Consider the following 23,295-nt stretch of genomic DNA (forward strand, 5'->3'; position numbering starts at 1 on the left):
AGGACAGGAAAAGTTCACCACACAATGAATTTCCACTAATCACTACAATATTCTGATACAGGACATGTGACCAAATGCCAAAGATGTCATGGCCATTTCTTCTGTACTATTTAATTAGGTAGTTCCTAAGGTCCTTTCCACTTCTGATTCTTGGAGAAAAACTAAACATGATTATTTAAGTCCAAAAGTGAATCTTCTTCCTTCCTCAGGAAGACATTTTGCACAACATATAAGATGTTCAAGTAGCTTCTTCTTCCCCCTTTCCCTGCCCCCTTGACAGCCACTCCACCACAAAGCTTTGTGCACTAGAGGCAGTTCAAGTCTTCTCAGGATCTCCTCTGCCTTAAAACAAATACTGAAGGCTAGGAGAGTCTTGCCTAACATGCACATAGAGCTAGGTTCAATCCACATAGCATAAACTGGGCATGGTGGCACAGGCCTGCACTTCCTCAGCAGGTGGACACAGGAGGATCAAAAGTTCAACATCATCCTCAGCTACCTACTGAGTTCAAAGCCAACCTGGATTACTTGCAAATGAGAACCTGTCTTAAATGAAAAAGAAGAGTGTGGTAATCCTGTCCACATACCAACTTGTGTATTTCTTTTGTTGTTGTGCATGATGTGCGCATTGTATGTATGTGTGGTCATGTATGCAGTGCACATGCGTAAGTTCACAGAACAACTTTATGGAGTCCATTTTCTTTGAGAACCATTTATGAAGGTTCTCAGAGATCAAACTCAGGTCATCAGGCTTATGTGGGTACCCAGTGAGCCATCTTGCCAGCCCCCAACTTAGTACAGTGACACCCACTATCGATCAAATCTGAACAAACTGTATGGCTAGTTCCAAGTTTCAGCACTAAATATGAACTATGAACCCTGGCAATATTAGCACAGTGTAACGTGTGACAGAAAGGCTATACTGAAACAGAGTTATTACCCTGAGCCAAATAAAAATGTTCATTAATTTATTTTACTTATGTTGGTGGCAAAATGATATCCATGGGAAAAAATGCAATGAGGAGCTGAGTCACCTCGAACAGGCCTGTAATCTCTGCTACTTGTAAAGCTAAAGGAATAGATCAGAAGCTCAAGGCCAGCCTGAGCTACAGGCTTAGGAAACTTAGCAAGACCCCAGCTCAAAATAAAAGTAAAAGGAGGGCTTGGACATAGTTAAGTGGCAGAGCACCTGCTTAGCATGCAGAATACTGTAGGTTGAGTCCTCAGTAACACACACACACACCACCTCTTCCAACTTACCAAATTCCATAAAGCAAAACAGGAACAACACTATTCTATTTTAGCTATCTAAAAAGGAATTCCAATAATCGCATCCATAATTTCAGAATGCTGAAAAGCAACTAGCTTCTTCCTGGCTCAAAACAGGGGCAACAGAAACAGAAGGCAGAGGTGATTTGCTAAGGCCCAGCAAGCACCAATGTGAGAGTGCCAGCACCCTTATACTTCAAGCTGCCATTTCAGAGTGGAAGAAGTCAGTAAAGAACACCGAATCTAGCCCCTACTTTTCATACAATTACAAAGCTAGCTGGAATAGACTATTTTCTCTAATGCAGGTACTCCAAAACTTCTCTGACTCGCTAAGTCTATAAGGTCTCATTCAGGTTTTTCATGAATCTGAAGAAACAATTACAGCTGGTCAGCTTTTCTACTGGAAAATGAGCTTAGCCAAACACAGTGGCACTCTCCTGTAATCCCAGCACCTAGTAGATGGAAACAGGAGAAACAGGATCAAGGCCAGCCTAGGAAACATGAGAGTCAATCTCAAAAAACCAAACTAAACCAAAACAAAAAGCCTAATTCTCAAATCTTCCTCAAAGAATTATTGATTGAATCTTTACTGAAAGTCTACTATGTGTAAGGCTATGTACTCAGCCCAAGGAAGCAATGGTAAGCACAAAACACTCTACCCTCACAGACCTTAGTATAACAAGCAAGTTACATTAAATAAAAACTCAAAATTGGGCCGGGCAGTGCTGATGCACGCTTTAGTCCCAGCACTCAGGAGGCAGAGGCAGGCAGATCTCTATGAGTTTGAGGTCAGCCTGATCTACAAAGTGATATCCAGGACAGCCAGGATTACACTGAGAAATCCTGTCTTGAAAAAAACAAAACAAAACAAAAACGAACCAATCAAACAAAAAACCCTTACAATTAACAAAATAAAAGTCAGGCTGGCTGGGAATGTGGCTCATTGGTACAGTGCTTGCCTACCATGCATGCATGAAGCCTTAGGTTCAATCCTCAGCACCAAATAAAACCAGATATGGTAGTACATGCCTATAATCCCAGAACAGAAGTACTGGAATTTCAACTCATCTCAAGCTACATGCTAAGTTTAAGGCCTCAACACAGACAAGATCCTGTCTCAAAACAAACCAAAAAAAAAAAAAAAGTGGCTCCATTTCCATCTCTGGCCATCATAGGAAGAAACACCACCTGTGAGGTAGTCAATAAGTCTAGTTTCCTGATCAAGAGAAATAAGCAGACATGTAGTACTGAACCCAATAACCTGAAGGCTCACACCTCAGGTTACAATTGGCTCTGAGATAAAGCTGACAATAGATAGCAATGGTGTCATGGTGGCCATGAAGGTAAACTACCTAACTAATGCCAACACATCCTATATGCAGACCACTACCACCAAGAACACCAGGGCCACCCTCAGCTGCATCCAGCAAATTACTAACAGGAAGTACTTTGGTCTAGGTCAGCAGACAGTGGTCATGCACACAGTCAGTGCCATCCTATACAGGCAGAAGCCTGTGGTGGCAGAGGGCACAGAGCCTGCCCCTCCAACACACTGAAATCTCCTGAGAGCTCCCTCCAATGCACAAATATATCTGCAATTTTCTCAAAAGAACAAATAAAAACAACAACAACAAAACCCGTGTCTAAAGTGAGAAGTAGAGGCTGGGAAGCATAAATTGCTTTACATCCCTTTATTCTTCAACAAATCTCATTTTTAATGTACAATGACGAAAACTGACTACAACAATAAAACAACACTACTTGGGTCGACATCATTCGGACCTTCTTACTGTCTTTCAGACAACTAACAACGCAATCTGATTTTATCCAAGTTTAAGGGAACAGGATAAAGACTCTAAGACATTATCCTTGATCTCCTCCCCACCAATTCCAATTAACAGGGTACCAAACAAGTCCACAGTCAATGCTGAAATTTGCTGGAAACCTGGAGAATCAGAAAACTATAGCACAGAGAAGACAGAAACTGTCTGAAAACTATTCTTACCTCCTGAACATTGGCCAGCTCCAGCAGTTCTCCAAACACATATACTCCAGGAGCCTCCAGCACCTGGCTTATGAGAGTGGTAAGGGCTGAGCCACTGGTACCTTTGGCTAACAAAATAAACTGCTCCAGGAGGTTGCTGGAGGGTTTCTGTTCACCTGCCATTCTCCGGTCTTGAGATCTGTCCAAAAGGAAAGTGGGCCGGTCATTCTACCACCTTCTCCTCTCCAAAGTGTGGATGTAAGGCTGGATCAGACACAAGGACACTTTGGGTTTGTTTTTGTTTTTTCGAGACAAGGTTTCTCTGTGTAGCTTTGGAGTCTGTCCTGGAATTAGCTCTGTAGACCAGGCTAGCCACGAACTCACAGAGATCCGCCTGCCTCTGCCTCCTGAGTGCTGGGATCAAAGGTGTACGCAACCACTCCTGGCTACAAGAACACTTTAATTTCACAGCTCTTCATAAAACAGTCCCTGAATCTAGATACAATTCCACTTTGTGAGCTGGGCAAACTTCACTCTGGAGTTAAAGGTATTCTGTCCTCAATTCTGAAGTTGTTCTGAAACACATCTTCTAAAAGACACTTCCCTATCTGTACCCTCAGAAGCATCATCTTCTAAGTCCTTAAAGCTGACCAGGACACAGGGAAGTTTCTTTATATATGTTTTGTTTGGGAGGTCAGCTCCCACCTTTTGAAGGGTTCTTATGAGAGAGGGATAAGAAAATATCAGGTAGAAAGAGAGATCTAGTAACAAGAAGAAAGACAGAAACACAGAATAGTTACCGGAGGGCCTTTTCCGTTTATTCAAAAGGGCTTTTTATAACAAAGCCAAGGGCTGGGGCAAAAGACTTCCCCCTTGCAAGATCAAAGCACATCGCACAGCCAGGTATAGACCCTTCCAAACACCTGGTAACCACACCCATGGTCAAATCATCTCCTTATGTAGCCCTCCTAGGTAAAGCAAGCTCAGATTCTCTGACCCTGAGTAATTTGGGCCTCCACAGTTTTGTATCTTCCTCATTTCTAAGCTCTGGTTAAGAGAGAGAGAATACTGACTATGCACAGAGGCAATTTTTGTATCATTAGAATCCTACCTACAGGGACTGGAGAGATGGCTTAGCAGTTAAGAGCAGTGGTTGCCCTTCCAGAGGATCCAGGTTCAATTCCCAGCACCCACATGGCAGCTCACACCTGTCTGTAACTCGGTTCGAGGGAATCTGACACCCTCACACCATTGCACATAAGGTTAAATAAATTATTTTTTAAAAATTCCACCTACAGCCAGGCACATATCACAAACAAGAGCCACACTTCATTTAATCAAAAACCCCATTTTAAGGGCTCCACAATAAATCGATGCTTAGGATACCATACAAGGCCAGCAACAGAAAAAAAAAAAAGTCATTTTAGCATAGGAACGTGGGAAAAGTAATTACAAAATTAAGCAATGATAATTCAAATCTAACCAGGCAGTGGTGGCACATGCCTTTAATCCCAGCACTCGAGAGACATTGGCAGTCAGATCTCTGTGAGTTCGAGGTCAACCTGGTCTACAGAGCTAGTTCCTGAACAACAAGGGCTACCTTGTCTCAGAGAGAGAGAGAGAGAGAGAGAGAGAGAGAGAGAGAGAGAGAGAGAGAGAGAGAGAGAGCGCAATTCAAATCTAGAAAATACATTCTCTTTAAGTCAGAAAATGTATCTATTTCGCCTCCTGCTGATACAGACATTTTAACAAACATGACTCCAGGACTTGTATAAAATCTTAATAATAGGATATGAAGGAACAATGCAGATATTGCTTTTTAATTATTTTTTTTTCTATGAGAGCATTTTGTCTGCACATATGAATGTACACCATGTTCGTGCCTGGTGTCCACATAAGTCAGAAGAGGGCACCAAATTCCCAGAGGCTGGAGTTACAGGTCCTTTGGAAGAGCAGCCAGTACTCCTTTTTTTTCTGTCTTGAGACAGGGTTTCTCTGTGTAGCCCTGGCTGTCCTAGAACTCGCTTTGTAGACCAGACTGGCCTCGAACTCACAGAGATCCATCTTCCTTTGCCTCCCGAGTGCTGGGATTAAAGGTGTGTACCACCACCGCCCAGCCAGCCAATGCACTTAACAGCTGAACCATCTCTACCACCCCCAATGCAGATATTGTATTGTCATCATCAAGATATTAGGTACAGAAGAGTTCAACAATTGTGTAATAAAGATATGATGAGTGTGTATGGGCACTAAAGGAATCTCACATAAAACTTTCTTCCAGAAAGGATACACACTGAAGAGTGTGACAAAACGAAAGGTATGTGTGCTTGTGTGTGCGTGTGTGAATGAAGAAAAAAAGTCAAAGACAAGCCCTTTCAGGATATTAGGAAAAGTAAGTATGTTGCCTCACTTGGGGTTACCTAAGAAGATCCTGTCACAAACAGAAAAAGTGGCCTGGCATTGGTGGCGCACGCCTTTAATCCCAGCACTCGGGAGACAGAGCCAGGTGGATCTCTGTGAGTTCGAGGCCAGCCTGGTCTACAAAGTGAGATCCAGGACAGGCACCAAAACTACACAGAGAAACCATCTCGAAAAAACAGAGAGAGAGAGAGAGACAGAGAGAGAGAGACAAAGAGAGAGAGAGACAGAGAGAGACAGAGAGAGGACAGAGAGACAGAAAGAGAGACAGAGAGAGGACAGAGACAGAGAGAGACAGAGATAGAGAGACACAGAGAGAGAGACAGAGAGACAGAGAGAGAGAGAGAGAAACAGAGAGAGAGAGAGAGAGAGAGAGAGAGAGAGAGAGAGAGAGAGAGACAGAGAGAGACAGAGAGAGACAGAGAGAGACAGAGAGAGAGAGACTAGAAAACAAAGTCCTGGGGAGGAAAAAGGAAAGCTGAGGACTGGAAGAGGAGAAGAAGGAGAGGAAGACAGGTGAGGGGAAGACTAAGTTAGAAAATGAGGAACAGCCGGGCGGTGGTGGCGCACGCCTTTAATCCCAGCACTCGGGAGGCAGAGCCAGGCGGATCTCTGTGAGTTCGAGGCCAGCCTGGTCTACCAAGTGAGTTCCAGGAAAGGCACAAAGCACACAGAGAAACCCTGTCTGGAAAAAAACAAAAAAAAAGAAAAAAAAAGAAAATGAGGAACAAAACCTGGTCCCTCCCCACCCCGCAAACACACACAATTGAAGAGACAGGTGGGACTCTCAGCCAAGAGACTAAGTGGAAGGAGCAGGGTGCGAAGGGTGTTGGAGATGGGGAGAAACTGAGGTGCCTCTGAAAGATCCCAATCTCAAGAGCAAAGTCTGTGGGTATACCCTAGATGGAATAAGATGATGATCGACGTTTTCTTCTGAAGTGGGAGGCTCCTCGAGGAGGCGGATAGGGACGGAGTGGGGAGATGAATGCCCGTCTCGGGAAGACGCTATTCTGAAGAGCCAAAAAGGGTCAAAGGAAACAGCCTCTGTAGGAAGGGGCGCATCGAGGGCAGCTACCGCGTGGAAGATGACAGTCGCAAGCTAGAATGGACGTCAGGACTGATGGGCTTGCTCCTAGCCACCAGCACACAGAGAGGACCTCCCGGCGTCCTGCAACGGGGGCGGGGCGGAGTGGCCATCGGCTTTCTTGGGAAAGCCTGCGGGAGCGAAGCTGGAGATCCAGCCAAGACCAGTGGGGCCTGCCCTCTTGCCGTCCCCTACCTGTCTGCGCCGACTCTCTGTCCTCTTCGCCGATGTCTCGGCCTCCCAGAGCCTGCCTGCAGGTTGTCAAGCTTCCATGATCGGCCGGGCGTCCGGCGCTTTTCTGTCTCCGCCGACCCGTCACCGGTGCTGTTCCCCCGGAAGCCTCCCACCGCTGCACTCGAGTTCCGCCTACACAATGTTCCCGCTAGGCTTTCACAACCTCCCACCTAGAGTGAGGCTGAAGCGGGAGAAGAGGGTCCCTGCCCAGCTGCAGCCCCAGAACTGGGAGGAAAGGCAAGTGAAACACAGCGCCCGAGGAGAGGTAATTCTAGGGCTTCTGTAGTAGCTGTCATCATCACTACCCTGGGCCAAAATTTTTGCACCCCTTTGGCTGAACTTTCTTTACAGGTGAGCCCCCCAGGCAACCGCAGCTACCCCGGCGTTCTGACACACTATTGATTGAACTATTTTTCTGTTTGACAGATGTCCATATTTATCTTGCCAGATTCTCATAAAACTATGATCTGTATAAAATATTCTCATTTTCCGATATGCTAACTAAGGCTAACAGTTCAAGTCAGTAAGTGGCAATGTTGGAATCCAGGCTCACGGAAGCCAAGGACGATGTTCTTAACCTCTATTCTGAAACTGTTTACAAATAAGCAGATGGAAGACTAGAGAGATGGCTCAGCGGTTAAGAGCCGTTGCTGCTGCAGAGGATTCAGGTTGGGTTCTCAGCACCCACATGGCAGCACACACCCACATGGGAGCTTACACCCACCTAAAGTCCAGTTCCAGAGAAATCGAATGCCCTCTTTGGCTTCCACGTACACTGCGTTCACATGGTGCGCATTCTACACTCAAGCACACACATGCACATTAAAAATAAATAAGTCTTTTCTACCTATTTTACGCCTTTCTACCTATTATACACTAGAATACACACCTCAGGAAGCAGAGGAATGAAGGAGGCTAGCACCAACCAATTCATTCTTTTTTTAAATTAACATCTAGGTGCTGCAGTGAGAGCACTGGCTGCTCTTCTAGAGGACCCAGGTTCAATTCCCAACACCCACGTAGCAGCTCACAACTATCTGTAACTCCAGTTCCAGAGGATCTGGTGCCCTCTTCGGGTCTCTATGGACACTAGGCACGTACATGGTGCACAGGCATACATGCAGGCAAAGCATGCACACATGCTGTGGGATGGTCTGTATGTCAAGTGTGTTGCTGATTGGTCAATAAATAAATCACTGATTGGCCAGTGGCCAGGCAGGAAGTATAGGCGGGACAAGGAGGAGAATAAAGCTGGGAAGTGGAAGGCTGAGTCAGATACACTGCCAGCCGCCACGATGAGAAACAGCATGTGAAGATGCCGGTAAGCCACGAGCCACGTGGCAAGGTATAGATTTATAGAAATAGATTAATTTAAGCTGTAAGAAAGTTAGCAAGAAGCCTGCCATGGCCATACAGTTTGTAACCAATATAAGTCTCTGTGTTTACTTGGTCTGGTCTGAGCGGCTGTGGGACTGGCAGGTGAGAGAGATTTGTCCTGACTGTGGGCCAGGCAGGAAGACTCTAGCTACACACACACATAAAATAAATAACTTTAAATATCGATTGTGCTCTAGCAGGAATTACAGAAGGTTATATGATCACATGATCACAAAAACAAACTGTCCACAAAGAGCTCCAGTCTATCAAGTGCCATGAGAAAGATTGGAAGCATAGAAAAGAATAGACTGGGGAAGAAAAACTAGATATTTGGGTTTGTTTGTTTGGTTGGTTGGTTTGGTTTGTCTTTTTTGCCTTTAAAACATGGAAGACACCAGGCATGGCGGCGCGTGGCTTTAGTCTCAGCACTCAAGAAGCAGGCGGATCTCTCTAGTCCCCTCCTCCCAGTCTTACTTTTTTATTTTTACAATGTCTTTCTCTCATATTTGCCTGTAAAAATTCTATTAACCATATACTCAATGTTTCTTAAATTCAATGGAAAGAGCAACTACTCTATTATATTAATCATGTCTGGCTATAGGCAGCACTCTCGTTATTGCTGGCCTGCTGCTCCCTTACAATGAACTTAATAACTTTTTCTTTCTCTAAAAAAATAGAATGGGACTGGAGAGATGGTGCAGTAGTTAAGAGCTCTCATTGCTCCACCCAGGTTCAGTTCCCATCACGCACATGGCAGTTTACAGCCATCCATAACTCCAGTTCCAAGGGACCCAACACCCTCTTCTGACCTCCAAGGAGACCAACTACACATATGGTACACATACCCACATGCAAGCAAAACACTCATACACATAAAATAAATATTTTTGGCTGTGAGCCTAGCCTTTAATGGCTGAGCCATCTATCTCTCCATCCCACACATAAAATAAAATAAATAAATCCAAAACATTTTTTTAAATCTGTACTAAGGATGGAATGTAAGTGAGTAGTAAAGCTCTTGCCTAGCACAGGCAAGATCATGGGTTCAATCCCCAACACTAATACAAAAAAAAAGATAATTTATATTTCAAAAGACACTAGTAAGAGAATGAAGACACATTCTTGGAAAAGATATTTGCAAAGTATATGTCAGGAAAAGAAATCTACAAAACTACTACAAATCAGCTGGGCGGTGGTGGCGCACGCCTTTGATCCCAGCACTTGGGAGGCAGAGGCAGGCAGATCTCAGTGAGTTCAAGGCCAGCCTGGTCTACAGAGTGAGTTCCAGGGCAGCCAGGGCTACACAGAGAAACTCTGTCTTGGGAAGAAAAAAAAAAAAAACTACAAATCAGTAGGAAGACAAATGCCTAATTATAAAAGTGGGCAAAAGCCTTAAGTATTTGACAAAAACACCATTCAAACAGGCAATTAAGAAGGTCAGCATCCGGAAAAATAGAAATGCATACTTTAACAAAATACCACATTTAGCCAGAATGGCTAAAATTAAAAAGACTTATGCAAACACCCAGTGTTAACAAGAATGAACACCAACTAGAATGTTCCTACAGAGTGGGCAAAAGCCTCAGTTCTACAATCACTTTGGAAAACTGGCGATATCTACTACCACTGACATATGCGTGGTCTACAAGATTAACAACTTTTTCCCCTAAAATCTATGCAACATGTCCACAAAAGGAAACATACAAGAATGCTCACTTCAGAATGTTTCCCTGTCAATGATAAAACTCAGATGTCCATTAATTTCATAAGATATTAACTCTGGTTTATACATACAACTTACCAACTAAAAAAAAATGGTGCAAACACAAAAATACTGATTAACAAGAAAGCCAGACATATACTATACACACAGTATAATCACATTTAAGTGAAATCTACATACAAATTCAAATACAGACAAAATATCTAGGAGTCATAAAACCAAGAGAGTAGTTGATTACCTCCAGATATGAGGATTCAGTACTGATTGGGAAAGACCATAATGAGTGCTGGAAATGTTCTACATCTTGATTTGGGTGATATTGATGGGTATATATATATCTTCTCTCACGGAATGTATGGCATAGCTCAGTAACAAAGATAACTCAGGATTTAAAAAATGTAACATGAGGGGAAAACCCTCATCCTTTAAGTCAGTGGTTCTCAATCTTCCGAGTGCTTCACGCTGTAGTGGCCCCTAACCATAGAATTCTTTTCATTGCTATTTCATAACTGTAATTTTGCCACTGTTATAAAGTGCAATGTAAGTATTTTTGGAAATAGAGGTTTGCCAAAGGGCTGTGACGCCCAAGTTGAGAACCACTGCTTTAAGTTAAAATGCCATTTCCACTTCATCAGCACCTCTAAGGTGTTCCCCACTTTATCTTAACCTAACGGCCAAGAAGTAAAGCTCGGTGGCATTCTAATGTATTTTCTTTTGTGCCACTTATCAACTCCATCTTGAATCTCCTTATCTCCCTAAACAGTTCTGTATCTTCCAAATGACAGTGACATACCTTTCCCTTAACTCAGTACCTGAACAAAAAAAAAAGAAAAGAAAGAAAAGAAAAAAAGAAGAAGTTTGCTGAATTACTTGAAAGGAAAAAAAAATGGGTGGGTGCTCAAATGGGTATAGTGGGAACAGGAACAGGAAAGAAAGCCTACGGAAGGACATGGGCATCTTTAAAGAAACAGACGGTTAAAACCACTTTCCCTACTTTCTGGGAAAATCATATTAAATGTCAAATTGAATGACAAATAATCAAGTCAAAATAGCAAGACATATCTAGACTGAGAATATCACAGTCTCACACTAAAGCTCCTTTCAGGAAATCCACCAAATAAATGCTTACCTATTCTGAGTGTTTCAACACTAGTTGGGGAAACTGTTCATTAAGGGGAAAAACAATCACATTGTCATGCTGCTAAAAATATCACCTACCCAGTGTAGTGCAAAGAGACTAGACTATAGGTCAGTAGACTTAAAACCAAATTCTAACTTTCTCAACTTGCTGTGATCTGCAGCCAGTCTGCCTCTCCGGTCCTCAATTTCTTCATATTTAAAAAATTAAAGATAAAAAGTGATCGGGTTGGGCTGGAGAGATGGCTCAGTGGTTAAGAGCACTGACTGCTCTTCCAGAGGTCCTGAGTTCAATTCCCAGCACCCACATGGTGGCTCACAACCATCTGTAATGAGATCTGGTGCCCTCTTCTAACCTGCAGTCATACATGCTGTATACATAATAAATAAATAAATAAATCTTTTTTTAAAAAGTGATCGGGTTGGCAAACTCTTTTAAGTCTTCCTATACTGACATTGAGTATACAATCCTTAGCTCTCCCAATCCGAAGCAGAAACACAACATAAACCCTGCAAAGCAAGTAAAAATGCACCTCAGACTAATAAACTAGCACTATTTGAGGAAGTCATTTTGTTCTATTATCTTTCAAGGCTTAATCTATGGTTTGTTAGTTGTTTGCAGTCTTACCATGGTTTGCAGACTTCTGAGTTCCTTGTAAACAGAAGTTAACTGTCGGTGGGCTGTCATGTCTCCAGGGAGAAAGAGGACCTTCCCGCCAGGTTTCAAGAAACCGGATTCAGAAACCAACCCTACAGAAGGATTCCATATTTGCGCACACTGCGCGGCACACTGGAGCCTAAGTTAGAAAGACCGAGCGCAGATTGTACTGGGATTTGTAGTCCCTGGCTTCTAGCGGTGAGCTGGGATAGCCTACTCCCTGGGAGACTGGGAAATGTAGTTTCTGCCACCTTGCACAGAGCAGCCTGCCATAGTCTCAGACCGCTAGTGCGCCCGGCGACCGGAGTAGGCGCCTCAAGCTTCTGAAGATTTCAAGCCACCGCTCCGCTGGGACAAACTCTAGGCAACAACACGAACAAAATTCTGTCCTCCGGGACTCCTCCGGGAGGGCCTTTCCCACTGACACTCTCCGTCCCCGAGCGAAGCCGCTGAGCGTTGCTATTGGCTATTCGGAATGCCAATCGCCGAAGCCGGCTTGCCATTGGTTTCAGGGCGGGAGCTCCACGACTAGAGGGAAGGAGAAGGGATCAGGAGCGGGAGCCGAGGGGAGGGAGAGGCCGGTTCGGGTCTGGCCGTCACCGCTGCTTGCCTGAGGTGTCCGGCCGGGCAGCGGCTCCGTCTCGGTTCCTGGTACCGTCTGCGAGGCCCCGCCGAGCCAGCGTGGGAGGGCCGCAGGCGGCAGGCGCCGCATCATGTCAGCCAAGGACGAGCGGGCCAGGGATATCCTGAGAGGCTTCAAACTGTATCCGCCCGGGAGCAGGGGCGGGGCCGGGGAGGGCTGGGAGGAGGCCGTGGCTCCGAGGAGCCGGGCCGTGGCGGGGGCGCCAGGTGGGCACCGCGGCCCCCTCTCCTGCGAGAGGGGGCAGGAAGGGAACGGCGTGCCGGGCCCCCCGGGAGGGACTGCGAACGGGAGGCGGGCACAGGGGCGCCCTGAGGGAGGAAGGGGACGTTGACGGAGCCCCGGGGGACGGGGGCGGAGGAGCCCTGGGACCTGGCTGCGAGAGGTGTCCGCCCCGAAAACCGGTGTCCCGGGGGCTAGTCGGGGCCGGGAGGCCGGGAGGGGGCTGTGGTCCGCACGCAGAGGCCGAGGGGGTGCGGCGGGCTGGCCTCCGAGCCTGCCGGGGAGCATCTTTGGCGGGAAGCCCATAAGGGAGCAGGGGAAAGTAACTCCAAGCAAGTGACCTTGTGTGAGATAACTGTCCGTGCTCTTGGGTACCCCATCTCACTCCTCACACCCCCACCCAACCACCACCAACCCCGTCTTGTTTCCACAACTTCTCTTCCTCACTTGTGGCTTCTTCTAGAGCTGGAGTAGTGGAGAGGTGGGGAAAGAGAAATCCAAGACCGACCCCACCTTAACACTTTCTTGGCTTTTGAAGCATTGGATGGTCACTTTTCTCCTCAGCCACTCAAGTTCTCTTTCCAACAAGATGAGGAACATGAGCATGTGTGAGAGATACCTTGAGGTACTTTGGTTTTGAACTGACTCCTGGCAAAACTGTCTTTGTTCCTTGGCATGCTGGGTTTAATGCTGTATTATGGTGGAGCTGTTCACAATTCCTTGTGTTGAGGACACGGTACTATGTAAGAAATAATTGCCTCCATGGACATGGTGTTAAATGCCTATTACCCCAGTCCTTGGGAGATACAAGCAAGAGGATCAGAAATTCAGGTCATCCTCAGCTTCATAGAGAGTTCAAGGCCAGCCTGAGTTACGGGAGACCCTCCTTCATAAAGGAAAAAAGTGAGGAGGCAGAGATCGAAAAGAAACACTTGCCTCAGGCCTGTTGTAGTGTGACTTCTGTAACCTCTCTCTATAGTAAGGAAGGTTTGCAGGGTTTGGTCTGTTTTGGAGACAGTGTCACACTGTGTACCTCTGACTGACCTCAGATAGAGATCCACCTGCCTTTGTCTCCAAAATGCTGGAAGTACTAGGATTCAGAACGCGGATGAAATGTATTCCAGTTTTACATTCTGCTGACCTTAATTTCTGCTTACCCCCCTTCCATACAGTATGGACTATTCGTAAGTTCCTCCCTCAGTGAAATGTAGCCATCGCTCACTGAGCTCCTTCCTCCCCTGGAGGTTAGGAAAGCACTGTTCTCTGAGCAGCCTGTGGTTGTGAAGACAGGACCTGTTTCACCTCTTCCAATATTTAATTGCTTTGTCATAGTCAGAAACCAAGGGTGGCCGGGCATGGTGGTGCACGCCTTTGATCCTAGCACTCAGGAGGCAGAGGCAGGTGGATCTCTGTGAGTTCAAGGCCAGCCTGGGCTACAGAGAGAGTCCCAGGAGGACAGCCAGGGCTACACAGAGAACCCCTGTCTCGAAAAACCAAAACAGGGGGCGGGGAGGGGGGCAGAAAAAGAAACCAAGGGTGACAGTAAAATTAGAGTGCTTAGCAAGGCATGATAGACCATGCTTATAATCCCAGCACTTGGTGACCGGAGCAGGAAATGGTCTTGAGTTCAAGACCAGTCTAGGCTATAGAGTGAAACCCTAACTCCAAAAAAGAAAAAGGACCAAAACCCACCACAGTCTTAAAAGGGGTGGATGAGTGGACTGGAAGTATAAACAAAGCCTTGGGTTTCCGTAGCACCAGGGAGAAAAAAACAACACAGGAAGTTCTGGGTGCAGAAATGAAAACTCTTCGAGTGAAAACTAATCTGCTGAGGTTTTGTTGGTTTGGTTTTAAGGGCAAGCAAGCAGCGTGTGTTGAGAAGAAAAGAAACAGCTCCCTGCAGCTGGGAGGGGACTGGAAAATGAGTTGCCCCTGCTGTGCTTTTTAAAAACAGAAGGCTGCATCTCCTTACATATTGCCATTCATGATACACGCTCAATGTTTTTAGATAGTGAAGTTTAGTAACAGACTTTTTTATAGCTTCATGTACGATTCTGTTTGTCTTTATAATGGAACGCCTAAGCAGATATGGATGACTAAAGTGTTAGAAAAGCTATAACATGGCTTTTATTTTTCCTTTAAATAATTTATATTATTAATGTGTATGCTGTGGATAATAAACCATAGGCTGTGGGGAATTAAATTCCAGAAGCAATGCTTTTGTCAGATTATAATTAGCACTGCTAAAAACAAATGTTTGGAATAAATGACTATAGCAGAAAAGCTTACACGTTGTCACCTTTACTCTTGACATGGACTGTTGAGAAAAAGGCTAAAAGGCAAATATAGAAAAGACTTAAAGCCTTGTGTGATGGCACACGCTTTTAGTCCCAGCACTCAGGAGGAAAAGACAGGCGGATCTCTGTGAGTTTGAGGCCAGCCTGGTCTACAGAGCTAGTTCTAGGACAGCCAAGGCTACACAGAGAAACTTTGACTTGAAAAACCAAAAATAAAAGAGAAGAGAAGAGGAGTGAATTAGCCACCTAAGTAGTGATGTTAGTGCTTCGGAAACAGGCTTTCAGGGGAAGCTTGACCTGAGCTGATTAAATATAAAACAAAGGGAAGCAGCCACATAGAAGTTAGTAATAGGTTTTCTGTAGCACCATAATAGGTTTCTCTGCCAGCACAGTAAGCTAGATCAAGCTGAACTGAAAAAGTATAACAACAGGTTTATTTGAGCAAAGCAACTTCCTGGTGAGTTCTCCAGCCCAGAGATGGAGGCCGGAGAAGCCACACGCCTGAACTAAAGCAGGGAGATTATATAGCGGTAGGTGAGGGATGATGATTTGTCCTCCACAGGCTGGGTTTGTGCCCAAGTATGGTTAAAAACTGAATGCATAGGTGGGAGACTTAGGCTGCTGGCGACTTCAGGAGAGGAGCTGCCGTAGCCACCGAGAATGTGGAGCTGGGCTTTTTGGTGCCTTCCCTTTGTTCAGAGACTTTCTGAGTGGGCAGAGTTTGGAGAGATGGGAATGGGTCTTCTTAGACTCCTCAGGAGCTGCAGGAGCGAGCTGGAGGTTCCAGCCAAACAATCAGCATGGGAGGGATGAAGTGGGCATCCTCTGGTGTCCTTTGTTGACATCTAAAAGTGAAGAGAAGGAAAAGGGGGCTGGAGATTAGCTAGCAGTTAAGAACTTAAGGGTGTTAATTGTTCTTTTAAAGGCCTGGATTTGATTACTAACCCACACCAGGCGGTTGGCAACTTAACTGTAACTGAATTCCAGGGGATCTGACATCCTCTTACTTCCTGGGCACCTGCTCACATGTGGCACACAGAAACTCATGTAGACACACATACACACACATAAATAGTAAGTCTTTGAAAGAGAGAGAAAGAAAACAGGAACTGTATGGTTTACCTGCTTTCTTTTTTTGTTTGTTTTGGGTTTGGTTTTTAAGACAGAGTCTCTCTGTGTCTCTCGCTGCCCTGGAACTCTGTCTGTAGACCACACTGGCCTCAAACTCACAGATCTGCCTGCCTCTGCTGCCACCACATTCCACCCAGGCTTCTGCCATCATGTTTTAAAAGATAATTTTATGTTAGAAGCAACTTGATCACTCGACACCTTTTGTTGGAATTTTTTTTCTGAACTGTTTTCAGATTGTTTCTGAAAAAGGTTTTGTGCTTACTACTTGTCCTTTTACTTTTCTGTTGCTGTGATGAGACACTGTGACCAGTGGAACTTAGAGAAGAAAGGGTGTTGGGCTTACAGTTTCAGAGGGTCAAAGAGTACAGGTGGTCAGGCATGGTGCTGGAGCTTACATCTGATCCACAAATACTAGGCAGAGAGAGCTAACTGGGAAGGTTGAAGGTTTTTGAAACCTCAAAGCCCACTCCCAGTAATACACCTCTAACAAGACCACACCTCCTAATCCTCCCCAAACAGTTCCACAAACTAGTGAGTGACTAAACATTCAAATATATGAGCTAGCTTCTGGAGGCTATTCTCATTCAAAATGCCACATTACTATTTAAAAAAAAAATCATTATATTCTCCCACCAACAGTACTCAGTTTTGCACATTGACTTGTTTGTTTGGTTTTTCTTTTTATTGAAAATCTTGTTTCATTTGAAAAAGTGTTATCTTTTTAAAATTTGTATTCTTGCATCTCCAGCTCTCTAGAAAAATAACGTACCATGGTGGTTAAGTGCTGTACTAGCTAGGTGGTAGTGGCACACACCTTTAACCCCAGTGCTTAGGAGGCGAAGGCAGGCAGACCTCTGAGTTGAGGCAGCCTAGTTTACCTGATTTATATAGCAAATTCTAGGCACCATCTCCAAAAAAGGCAGAGGAAAGCTATCCTGAACTGAGGAGCGGCACTGCCTGCCTTGGGGTTCTAGTCCTTTGTTCCCGAGCAGTTTCACCTCAGTCTTCTTAGGTAGAAAGTAGGACTAACAGCAGTACTCTGTCTTCAGGTCTGTTGTGACGTGAAATGAATTGATAGGTAAAAAGTGCCCAATACACACTGAGCCTTACGTCTTGGCAGTGTTTTTATCAATGAAGCTGCAAATCTCATCGTTTCCAATTTTCTTCTCTGAACTATTTGATAGTATACCCATTTTACTATGGTTTGTTTTTCTTGCCACTTTCTGATGTTGTTTATATTTTTTCATATTAGCCTTTTGCCTAATGTATCTATTGTAAGTATTTTGTAATAGTATACTGTTCAAATCCTTTTCTGTGATTTTGGTTTTGGGTTTTTGTTTCTGCAACACTAGGGATAGACTTAAGCTTGAATCGTATGCTGGGCAAGCACTCTGCCATTTAGGGATATCCCAACTCATTGATTTATACTGTGTATAGAATACATAGTAGTTACATTCCTCCCCACCTTCTCTTTTCTCCCTCCCATTCCCATCAAGTTCATCAAGTTGCTTTGTGACTTACTCACTGGGTTTAACCAGGGTCGTCCAGTGGGATGGTTGTGGAGCTCTCCACTGGTCCACTGGTGTGTGAGTAATTCATCAGTGGCTACATCCCTGAAAACAGTAACTTCTTCCCCAACAGCCCAGTGTATCTCCCTAAATTTTTTTTGGAATTTTTACATAGAGACAAAATCACATTAAGTTGCCCAGACTGGCCTTGAACTCATTCTGTAGTCCCAGCAAGTCTTGAACTAGTAATCTTTGTTCCTCAGCCTCCTGGAAACTGGGATTCCAGGCCTGTGCCACCGTGTCTGGCTTATCTCCTTTTTGTTGGTTGAATGGAATTCTTTTTAAGTATTTTTTAAAATGTATCTATACTTTCCATTTGGCTTTTGCATTTTTGTCTTATTTAAGAAGATCTCCCTCATAATCTGGTTCAGCTCATAAAAATACTTTCCCTGTAGAGAGGGACAGTTGAATTATAACACAATGTTTGTGGCTTTACAGAAGCACAGATTTCTTTTTTTTTTTTTTTTTTTTTTAAGGTGCTGGTGATCTCTCTTATCCTAAGATTAATCAAATGACCTGTTTTCTAATTTTCAGTACTTAACCCTTTACCTACCTAAAACGTACTTATACTTACAGTGTGTGGTGAGAATAAGCTGTTTGGAAAGCCATCTATCTAGTACTGTTTACTAACTACTTAGACCACTCCTCCTTCGTTGTTTTGGAACACTGTCTTTGTCAAATAACAAACTTCCATAATACATGAGTTTACTTTTAGAATATTGTTTCATTGATTTATTTCTTGCTCCATGCATACCTCCATGCTTGGGGTAATCACCTAGTTTCACAGTATGGTTTAATATAGTTTCAGTGGGCTTGTCATGACATGAGTATGTATCTATAAAGTCATAAATATTTGTGTCCCTTTTATTCATACAAAGCTTTGCTCATATGTCCACTATAGATATCCAGTAAGCATAAATAATATTGTAAAACTCAGCTGTAACTGAGAGAATTCATGGAAGGTTTCATATTTGTTATGTTACTTGAAAAATAAAATACTTACCAGGATTTCATTTTTTTAGTATCTCTATCCCATCCCGTCTTACCTGTTTTCAGCTCATACAATACACGTTAAGAGTCTTCTATATCTTTGTTTGTTAAAAGAACAACATTTCCTAATTGTAAGTGAAAATTATGAATAAAATATTTGGGGGGCAAATGTGATTCTTCTGCATAGATTTTGGTTGATTGTTTTAAACAGCTAATAGGTTATGAGTCCCACATTCCTCATTTATTACATCTAACAAAGGTCTGTTGGGTGGCTGTTATGCACAGGTTACTTGACACTTGAAGGCTACAAAATGAATGATTTCCTCCTTTATTTCTGTTTAGAAGGGGTATTTTTAACATGATGTTACTAGCTAGGCCTGGTGGTTCAAGCCTGTAATCCCAGCTACTCAGAGACTAAGACAGAAGCATTTAAAGTTCAAGGCCTTCCAGGGCAACTTGGTCTCAAAGTAAAAGTTTAAAATAAAATAAAAAAAGAGGACAGTAAAAGCATACTCACCTATGTTCAATCTTTAATACCGAAAAAAATATTTTTAAATATTGTCTTATTTTGCTGTTACATTTTATTACAGTATTTTAATATATTTAGTGTAGTTTGCTAATGTGACTAATGTTTACTGTTACTTGCTTTTATAAAACTTAGACAATTAGCCATGCAGTGGTGTCTCATGCCTTTAATCCCAGCACTAGGGAGGTTAGAGGCAAGCAAATCTCTATGAGTTTGAGGCCAGCCTGGTCTACAGAGTGAGTTCCAGGACAGCCAGGGCTACACAGTGAAACCCTGTCTCGAAAGAAAAAGAAAAAAAACTTAGAGAATTGTTTTGAAATGTTTTTACTCAAGTTTATCATGTTCATAATTTCCAAAGATAGGTACTGTCAATTGCTTTCAATGATATACACTTATCATAGTGCTTTTTTGTTTGAGACAGGGTCTCTTTGTTGTCTAGGCTAGTCCTAACATAAGGCATCACTCCCTCTTAAGCATCCCAAATGGCTGAGACTACAACCTAGTTCACCATAGTACTCTTATACTACTAGGTTTCTCATATGGCTTCTATATTATTTTAACTATTTGAGTAATTTTTTTCATTGGCATAAACGTGTTCCTTAATAAATGAATATGGCGGGAGGCAGTGAGATGGCTCAGTGCTGCCAAACCAGAGTTTTTAAAGTTGTTTTTTTAATATCAGGAAAAAGACTGTCAGAGAAGATTATGTTTTATGATTTTATTATCTTTAATCCACTGGGAATTTGCTTTATTAGAATCTGTGTAGAAGTAATATAGAATTTTGTTTTTGTTTTGAGACAAAATCTCTCTACATAGCCCTGGCTGTCCTGGAACTCACTATATAGACCAGGCTGGCCTTGAACTCACAGAGAGCCTCCAGCCTCTGCCTCATCTCTGCCTCCCAAATGCTGAAATTAAAAGACCATGCCCAACTATGTAATTTCTTTTTTTTAAGTTAATTATCTCCATTTATTTATACTCTAGATATTAATATAATATTCAGATGGAATATGAATTAAGAAAATAAACATTTGACTCAGAGTAGAAAAAGAATGTATTGAATACTTCCCAGAAGAAAAAAAACAATGAATAAATGAAGACATACTCAACTTTATTAAAACTGTCTTCTTATTGAACATTAACTCACTTTGAACAACTTTGGAGGGAGAGGAACACTACTTTGCTTTCTTGTGTGTGTGTGTATGTGTGGAGCCTCTATAGAGAGTACTTGATAACTATCAAAATTGTGTGTGTAACTGCCAAGCAAATAGAGCAGACTATAATTGTAGGTTCAGACTTGCTACCTGAAGCCTTATGACCTTCAGCTCATTATGCCCCAGTTTCCATAACTCGTATTCTCAGAGGATTGTTACAAGAATTAGATGAAATTTAAATATAACACAGTACCCAGCATATAGTAATAAATATTAACTGCAGTTATTCAATCTATTAATAATTATTAATAATAAGAGTAGTGAATTGGGGTTGTAGCACAGTTAATAAAATGTTTACCTGGTGTTCATGAAGCCCTGGGTTTGATTTCCAGGACACAAAAGCCGGGCATGGTGGCACATGCCTATAAGTCGTCGTCCCCCATCCCCCCATCCCCCCGTCCCCTGCCCAACCCGGGAGGGGTGGGGGAGGGAGGCAGGAGAATCAGAAGTTCAAGGTCATCATCCCAGCTATATATTGAATTCAAGGTCACCATGGGCTGCAAGAGACTCTATCTCAAAAAAGTAATAGTAATATTAGTGCTAATATAACTATAAAGCTACTTAATCCTCTGAAATATAAGTAATGTCTTTATACTATGCTTATGCTTTGATCTGAGGAACTATAACCTTTCTCTTTTGGGTCTCAAGAATTAATTTAATTAATTCTTTAAGAATGCCATTCTAGTTGATGGCAGACAGCTAAAATTAAAGAAAAAATTGTTGCAGTTTGAACTTGTTCCCTTGCTTTTCTCTCAGAGTTTGGTCTTGAAGCCTCTGTGGCCTCTTATTACACTTTGGTCTTTGACTTGGCTTGCTTCCAGCCAAAAACAGTTGTCTTGGGCTGGGTAGTGTATCTCAGTGGTAAAGCACTTGCCTAGCCTGTATAAGGTCCTAGGTTCAACTCCTACCACCAAACAAAAATAGTCTTTGCATCTTCCGTTTATTCACTAGGGTTCCTTACTAAGTACAGTATACTATTAGGTAGGTGTGGTAGCTCTCACCTATAATCCTAGCACTTGTGTGGCTGAGAATCGCTGCAAGTTCAAGCCAGCCTGGGCTACAGTGAGACAGTCTCAAAATAAAAATAAAAGCCAGGCATGGTGGCGCACACCTTTAGTCCCAGCACTCAGAGGCAGAGGCAGGAGGATCTCCTTGGTTCAAGGCCAGCCTGGTCTACATAGCAAGTTCCAGGATTCTAGGATTACATAGAGAGACCCTGTCCGAAAAATAAAAGAAATAGTAGAACATTTTATTTCTCTTTAATGTTAATATTGCCCATGTCAGTGTTGCCTACAATAATAGCCTAGTCCAGGTTTTAGAAATGATACTGATGTTTATGATTTCCTAAAACAATTTTTTTTAAATCTGTCAAATTCTTGGAGAGCAACCAAAACATACTAGCCATACAACCAATGAACACTGACCACAGATTGTCTAATCATGTGTTCTCTGTAGATTATGATGGGTAGCTTGCTTCCTTAGGCATTGTCTTAATTAGGATTTCTATTGCTATAATGAAACAGTGACCAAAAGCAATTTGGAGAGGAAAGGATTTATTTCACTCGAATTTCCACATTGAAAGAAGGCAGGAGAGAACCTGGAGACAGGAGCTGATGCAGAGGCCATGGAGGGGTGCTGTTTACAGGCTTGCTCCTCATGGCTTTCTCAGCCTGCTTTCTTGTAGAACCCAGGACCACCAGCCTAGGGACAGCACCACCCACAATGGGCTGGGCCCGCCCACATCTATTACTGAGTAAGAAAATGTTCTACAGGCCTGCCTACAGCCTGAGCTTATGAAGACATTTTTCCAATTGTTGTTCCCTTCTCTCAGATGACTCCAGCTTGTGTCAAGTTGACATAAAACTAGCTGGGACAGGCATGGACTCTGAGAAATTGTTAGTCATGCTGAGTAGAATATAATTCCATTGATTGCATTACTTAAGATTGTGCATGTGTGTTCAAGTGTGCAGGTATACATGTGTGTGAACACAGGTAGAGGCTTAGTCTACCTTGTTTATTTTGAGACAGGATCTGGAACTCACCAGTTGGCATATATTGGGTGGCCAGGAGCCACCTGGTTTCCTTCTTCCAGCACTTGGATCGCCAGCCTATGCCACCATGCCCAGCTTTTTTAAGTGGTTCTTACACGCTTGCCTGGCAAGCGCTTTACCAGCTGAGCTATCTCCCCATCCCCGAGAATTCCACTCTTTAAATTACTTACATTTTAGGTATATGTGTGAGTGACTACATGTATATATGTGCACCATGTGCATACTGGTGCCCTCAGAGACCGGAAGAGGATGTCCAGTCCCCTGGACCTGGAGTTAGAGGCAGTTGTGAGCCATTGATGTGGGTGCTGGGAACCAAGCCTGGACCCTCTGCAAGAGCAGCGGTGTTCTCAACTGCTGGGCCATCTCTCTAGTCCCCAGATTCCTATTTCATTTGGGAATTATTCTTTTCTATTCTATACATCCTCTATATTGTTTTTAGTTTTTCTTCAGCTCTCAAATTCAGGGTTTTTTAACGATTAGTTGCCTGAAGAGGAAAAAAGATACTTCCCAGAAAGTATTTAAGTGGCAAATAGATATTTTTTTTAATATTTTGTTTTGTTGTGTATGTGTATTTGCACACACACCTGAGTGTATGTGTAAGTACACCTAAATGTAGGAACCTGTGGAGGTCAGAAGAGGATTTCAGATCCCCTGGAACTGGAGTTACAAGCAGCTGTGAGCTACCGTCTGGATGCTGGGACTTGAACCATGGTCCTCCGGAAGAGCAGCCAACACTCTTAGTCACTGAGCCATTTCTCCAGCTCTAATGGGT

General features: G+C 43.4%; 2 protein-coding genes across 7 annotated transcripts in view; one reads left to right on the forward strand and one right to left on the reverse strand.

The window, feature by feature from the left end:
- Window positions 1–12,036, reverse strand: part of Cops7b (COP9 signalosome subunit 7B) — a 29,407-nt gene extending 17,371 nt beyond the window's left edge. The window contains exons 1-2 of one of the 6 annotated variants that reach the window (XM_052750519.1): window positions 11,855–12,034; window positions 3,275–3,452 (exon numbers count right to left, since the gene is read on the reverse strand). In XM_052750519.1, the coding sequence (XP_052606479.1) occupies window positions 3,275–3,436 (162 nt within the window). In that variant the 5' untranslated portion in view covers window positions 3,437–3,452; window positions 11,855–12,034. Of the gene's footprint in view, window positions 1–3,274; window positions 3,453–6,950; window positions 7,277–11,854 lie in introns of those variants that run through there. The other 5 variants (XM_052750518.1, XM_052750520.1, XM_052750522.1 and 2 more) reach the window with 5 other exon arrangements.
- A 407-nt stretch (window positions 12,037–12,443) lies between these two features.
- Pde6d (phosphodiesterase 6D) overlaps window positions 12,444–23,295 on the forward strand; it is a 45,628-nt gene continuing 34,776 nt past the window's right edge. Inside the window, exon 1 of the mRNA XM_052750524.1 lies at window positions 12,444–12,647. Coding sequence (XP_052606484.1) covers window positions 12,598–12,647 — 50 coding nt within the window. The 5' untranslated portion in view covers window positions 12,444–12,597. The remainder of the gene's footprint in view (window positions 12,648–23,295) is intronic.

Source organism: Peromyscus californicus, unplaced genomic scaffold (genome assembly GCF_007827085.1).
Source record: "Peromyscus californicus insignis strain IS unplaced genomic scaffold, ASM782708v3 Scaffold_21__1_contigs__length_65335640, whole genome shotgun sequence".
NCBI classification, from domain to species: domain Eukaryota; kingdom Metazoa; phylum Chordata; class Mammalia; order Rodentia; family Cricetidae; genus Peromyscus; species Peromyscus californicus.